At 50.5% G+C, this 5581-nt stretch overlaps 1 protein-coding gene across 1 annotated transcript; it reads right to left on the bottom strand.

The window, feature by feature from the left end:
• Positions 1-1865: 1865 nt before the first annotated feature.
• LOC308233637 (RNA transcription, translation and transport factor protein-like) lies at positions 1866-5182 on the bottom strand (the record flags this gene model as incomplete). The annotated part of the gene is given in 4 exon segments (XM_080640622.1): positions 1866-2422; positions 2425-2584; positions 4632-4776; positions 5127-5182. Coding segments are annotated over 4 exon segments (918 nt in total).
• Between the last annotated feature and the right edge of the window lie 399 nt (positions 5183-5581).

Genomic DNA, 5581 nt, shown 5'->3' with positions numbered 1-5581 from the left:
CAACACCCAGGCAAGAGACCATGAAGCCCGAATCAGAGCAGTGGCCATAGGGATGGAAAAGGAGGATCAAGACAAGAGACACCTAGAATCAGTCCCTAATCAGCGCAGAAAAAGTCATGTCAATTTATGACCTTCTTGTCGTATATGGGAAAGAGTCCTGGACTGGGAGTCAAGGTACCGGGGTTCTAGTCCCAGCTCCATGTGACCCAGGGCAAGCCTTTGCCTACACTGGGCCTCAGTTTTCATTTTAGTACACCAAGGAGGTTGTACTAAATCATCTTCAAGGGCCCTTATGTTCTGAAACCTGTAATCTTAAGACTGCAAAGAGACTAAGGTCCATGTGGGGAGAGAATGGAGAAAAAAAAAAACAGGCTGAGCAAAGAATGCATCTGGGGCTGGGGCCTCAAAAGTCCAGGCTCTCTGTCTCCCTGCCCCATCAATCTTGCAGCATTAATGTCAGTGGGGTGACCTGGGCCCAGGCCAGAGACCAGTTGTGGAAAGGGAGGAATTGTCTGGTTCGAGAAACACAGGAAAGAATGCAGAGCTTCCAAAAAGCTGTGAACAAGTCATCAGCTCTGGCCTGGTGCCCAGAGGTTTCGCAACTGTCCTCCCAGCTTGAATATCAAGAGTGGGCCAACGTGGGGAGGTCAACCCCTGCTCTTCTGTGCATCAGAAACTGCAAGATGACAAGGGGCACTAAAGATACCTTTGGCTGCTAGTAAGAGAACACCCTGGCTCCGATGTCTAAATAAAACAAGGAACTGAATCATCTCCCACCACTGCCTGTCCAGAGTGTGTGTCTCCAGCACCTCCAGCGGGCCCTGCTGTCGTCAGGAACACAGACTTTTCTATTTTTCTCTTGTCTGCAGCTGGTTCCCTTGTGGCCCCATGATGGCTGTCTCTCTCCTCAGGAATGGAAGTCAGCTGCCAGTCAGTGGCAATGGGAGCTACAGGCTTCCATGTGAACAACTGGCGGGTGAGTGCAAGAGAGGACTTCTCTCCCAACCCCAGACTGTAAGCCTTTTGCTTTGGTTCAAATAGGATGACTTGAGTGTTTCCAAACAAAAACAGCCTCTGAGGGGATGCCATGTGCTTACTCGCTAAGACCCCGTGTTAAACCTGGGGGTAGGGAGGATGAGCAGAATTGGGATCCTCTGAGGAAGGAAGAGGTGAACAGATGCTGGATGAGCAGCCAGCATATCCACATGACCATGAGCCTCCATCTCCCATCAGCTCATTGAATCCCCACCCAGCCCTGGGTCAGCGGGACAGCTGTCATCTCTAAATGACCACTGAGGTCGTTGAGGCATCAAGTGGGGTGGCCTGCTTGGGTCACACAGTAGGTAAGTGGCAGAGCCTAAATTGAGAAAAATAAAAACACAGCAGACAGACTGAGCAGGCCTCAAGCTGCCAGCCCTCCAGTCAAGTTCCACCCTCAGGCAGGGGGCCTGCTGTTTCCTCTGGGCTTCCACAGTGCCTGCCCTGCTAGCGGCCCTCTGTCAGAATCACCTGGCAGTGGTGGATGGCCATCTCCCTCTGCAGCCTTAACATGCACTCATTCATTCATCCAACGAGGCTGTCCAAGAGCTTCAGGATAAAGGCCAGGGATGTGGGTTTGAATCCTGACTTTGAGCTTCTGTGTTCTCCTCTGTGAGATGGAACCATGAATCCCACCTTTACCTCTTTTTTTTCCCCGTTTTCTCAAACTTTATTAAAGAAAAAGCAATGATGGTAAATCTCTAGAACAGAGTCAGTTTTCTGGGATTCTTCCCTTGAAAATGTGATGTTTGATTTTGAGATACATACCAGGGTATGCATGGTTCCCAACTGTACTAAATAAGCAAGAAGCTGAAATCCTAAAAGGTTCATCTTCCAACTTTCCCCAGTCTCTGGTCTGTCTTTGGGTCAGCAATAATTGCCTGAACAACTACTATGGTTTCATTAATTTTTCTTTGTAGCTCCCTGAGCTCTTCTATCTGCAGCAATTGCAGAATTTGAGCAGCTTTATTAAGAACTGCATCTCCTGTGTCAAAACCAAGAATATGCTTGTCTAAAGTAACAGGCAATCCCTTTTTTGCTTGATTTGCTTTAGCAACTGCATCCTGTGTCAGGCGCTCCTGGACCAAAATGCAAATTGCCTTAAGCATTACCAGGTAATCATCATGACGTTGAATCTGAAGATGGTTAACCAAAGCCATTGTACCAGCCTTAAAATCAGGATTATTAACAACCAAATTGATCAATGGCTCTGCATTTTTAGCTGCATTGTCAGCATTTTTTGTATTGTCAGATACCGAGTCCTTGTATTTTCCAGCGTTATCTCCATATTCAAGTCCAATGGCTAAACCAAGAAGCCAGTCAATTGCTTCTTGTGGATCTTGAATCTTGAAAGGACAGCTAATATCTGTGACATACTTTTCAAGAACTTGGGCCAGTCATTGCTGTGGATGTTTCTGAAATTACCTCTGTCTTCAATCTTGTAGTGTCTGAGTTTCTGGTCCTCAAGCCAAACAATAAAGTTTCTAAATTCTGTTTCATCTTTGCAGTTGAAGCCAGCTGGACTGTGGTAATCGAGGGCCGTTAGCTTGTGTCAGAACACGGCCCTGGCTTCCCGCGCTGTCCCCTGGGCTTCGGCAGGGAGAGGAGAAGCGAGGAGCGTCTGGCTCCCGGTGATGGGTGAGGGGGCCCCCCACCTTTACCTCTTGATATAACTTGGGGGTTCAAATGAAATGAGGAGATGGAGCTTTACTGATTGTGAAGTGCTGTGGAGCCATCAGGTTTCCCTTCTCCTGGTGGGAAACAGTCATTCCATGAGCCTTATTGGCACTGGATGACTTCAGGCCACAGGCAGCCAGAGGGATCAATGAAACAGCCAGATATAGAGCCATTCAGCTGCAAATGCATAGTTCAAATCCATCAGCTGACAGATGCGGAGATATGTCCTGAGAAGGTCAGTGACATGCTCAAGGTCCCACAAGACTAGAACCCAGTCCCCTGGCTCCCAGCCCTGTCCTCACAGCACCAGGCCACAGGGGTCAACTGAGGTCCACTGCCGGGCCTGAGGGTGGGTGCAGCTGCAACACCACCCGTGCCCGCCTGCACGTCCCCACGTTTCTCGGGGGCCATTCTTTAGGGGTTCACTGAGGCGAGGCCACACTTCCCCTCGGGCGGCTTCCTGTTTTGGCCAAACAATAACTCTCACCGGGACCTGGTGCCAGCTGGCTGCAGCTGTTGCCAAGGCCTTGACTTCTTACATGCAAAGAGGGAGATCCTGGCCCCAGGGATCTGTTGCTGGCTTCCCTGGGTCATGAACCCCACACTCAGATATAGCCTTTGGGCTCCACTGAATTCAGTAATCCTTTTATGGACCGATTACACACATGGGAGCCCCTTCTGTTTGCCAGGCTTGGTCTGAGTACCCAAAACACATTCTACGTTTATCCTCTATGAGGAGGAGACTGTGCTAGGTACCAGTGATGCAGATATGAGTAAGATACACCCTGTAAACTCGCTGCCTGATTCATGGTTTGTCCTCCCAGTGCATTGCAAGAATTTGGAGTTGCTTGTACATGCTCGTTAGTGATCCAGCTCTTTCCTGAGGAACATCTCAGGGCACATGGGGAATGGGTACTAAAGGATGTGGGTAAAAATCATAAAGATGAAAATTTTTTATGGTGACTTTTTAAATAGGTGAGTAAATCAAGATTCAGATATGTAAAGGGAGGGTATGGAGCTGACCCAGGTCCTCAAACTCCAAGCACTGCACACCAAGATGCTGCAAAAGGCATCGAATCCCATGTGAACATTCGAGTGCTGTGGGCGTGCCTATGTGTACATGGGGTGGGGCTGCCTGCTGCTGCATAAAATACATGGGAGTGACAATGAGAGGGAAATACTGAGTAGCTAGCCAGCTAGCCTGTTGTTATTTTCACTCTACAGATGAGGACAATGAAGACGTGACAAAACTCCTTGAACGTCTGGAAAGCAGTGTAGCTGGCACTTTCACCCAGATCCCACAGGGAGCTGCTGTTCTGTCTGTCCTCTGTCCTCTGTCCCCTCTGTGTCCTGAAAGGCTGACTTCTGTGAACCTTTCTGTTAGGTTCAGCCAACAAGAGGCTGTGGCAGGAGACCAGCAAGAGAGGAGAGGTCAAAGCATTTGGTTCCCCTGCTCCTCTCTGTGGGGCCACAGTGCTGGCAGCTGCTACATTCTGATGTTACGGCTCCAAGGGCCAGCCTGGCTCCAGAATGAGCACACCACTGCTGCCTCGGGACCCTGCAGACTTAGGAAGGTAACTGTGTCCTGCTGTTGCCAATGGCGTGTTCCTACCCTTCTGTTGGTTCCCTGCACCGTGCCCCTCTTTTCATTCAGCCCATCACCTCGAGTGGTTCTGTTTCCTGCCGGAATCCTAGCCAGGACTGAGCTGGACCCTCTCCCATCTTGCTGCCTTGCTCTCCATATCCACTGGGATGTCCTCCCCCCACCTCATCCACTCCCGCCAGAGGTAGGGCTGTGACTTGGCAAAGTCCGCTTCCCCCTGGGCCTCCTGAATTGTTTGGGAACTGGTACTGCTGTGAAGACAATGAGAGGGAGGTTTCCAAAGTCTGGGACTGGGTCCCTCCACATCTCCCACCTCCTGGAACAGGCTGGACCTCCCTGGCCCAGGGCCTAGAAGTAGCACAGTGTCCTGCTTGGAAAGGGGGTGGTAGGCCTTGGAAGAGTAGTGGTCTGGACTCGGCTTGTCTGCTTCCACCTCCAAGCTGAGGGTGAAGAAGGTACTGAAGTCAGGGGAGAAGAAGCAGCTGAGGCTCTTCCTGCTGAGCTGCAGGACCCTGAGGTCACCCAAAGCAACCCTCTTGGTTCAGCAGCAGAAATAGGCCCTACTAAGGTCACTAGGTAGATGCCTCTGCTTCAAGCCCAACTGCCCTCCTGAGCACCACACACAGACCTCCACATGCTCCAGAGACCTTTGTAAACCATGAGAGCTGATACCCAACATGTCCCCTTCCTCCCTACTCTTTCCCATGTCCCCTCCATCAGGGAAAGACACCAGAATCCTGGAGTCTGCCCTGACGCTCTCTCTCCCACCTCTCTCGGCCTCCAAACCCTGACTTATCCAGGTTCTCACCAAGTCCTGCAGTTCCACTTTCTGAACTGCCCTGGGTCATCTTCTCTCCAGGCCATCGCCATTTCCCTAGTTGGGGCCTCCAATCTACACTCAGTTATGACAATGGTCTCCTGATTGATCTCCCTGACCCTAGTATAGCTCTGGCCAATCCATCCTCCATTCAGCAGCCCAAGTGGCCCTTCAGAAATACAAATCCAAGCATGTCTCTTCTGTGTTTAAATAGAGCCCAAACTTGCCAACCTCTGAGATATGCCCAGGCCTCCTTCTCCAACTTCACCTCTAAAGCAAGACCCTATTCAATGGTCCATAACCCATTCGGTTTTGCTGGCCTCTTCATGTTTGGCTCTGAGTCCATTCAGAATGGCCTCCTTGGGAAGGGTTCCTCCTCATTCCCACTAGGGCCTGCATTGCTCTCTTAGGGTGGGTTCCTCCAAAAACAGCATGACAAGGCCTTG

The sequence above is a fragment of the Plecotus auritus genome (assembly GCF_963455305.1).
Source record: "Plecotus auritus genome assembly, chromosome: 9".
In the NCBI taxonomy this organism is placed as follows: domain Eukaryota; kingdom Metazoa; phylum Chordata; class Mammalia; order Chiroptera; family Vespertilionidae; genus Plecotus; species Plecotus auritus.
This window is presented reverse-complemented; position numbering and strand designations above follow the sequence as displayed.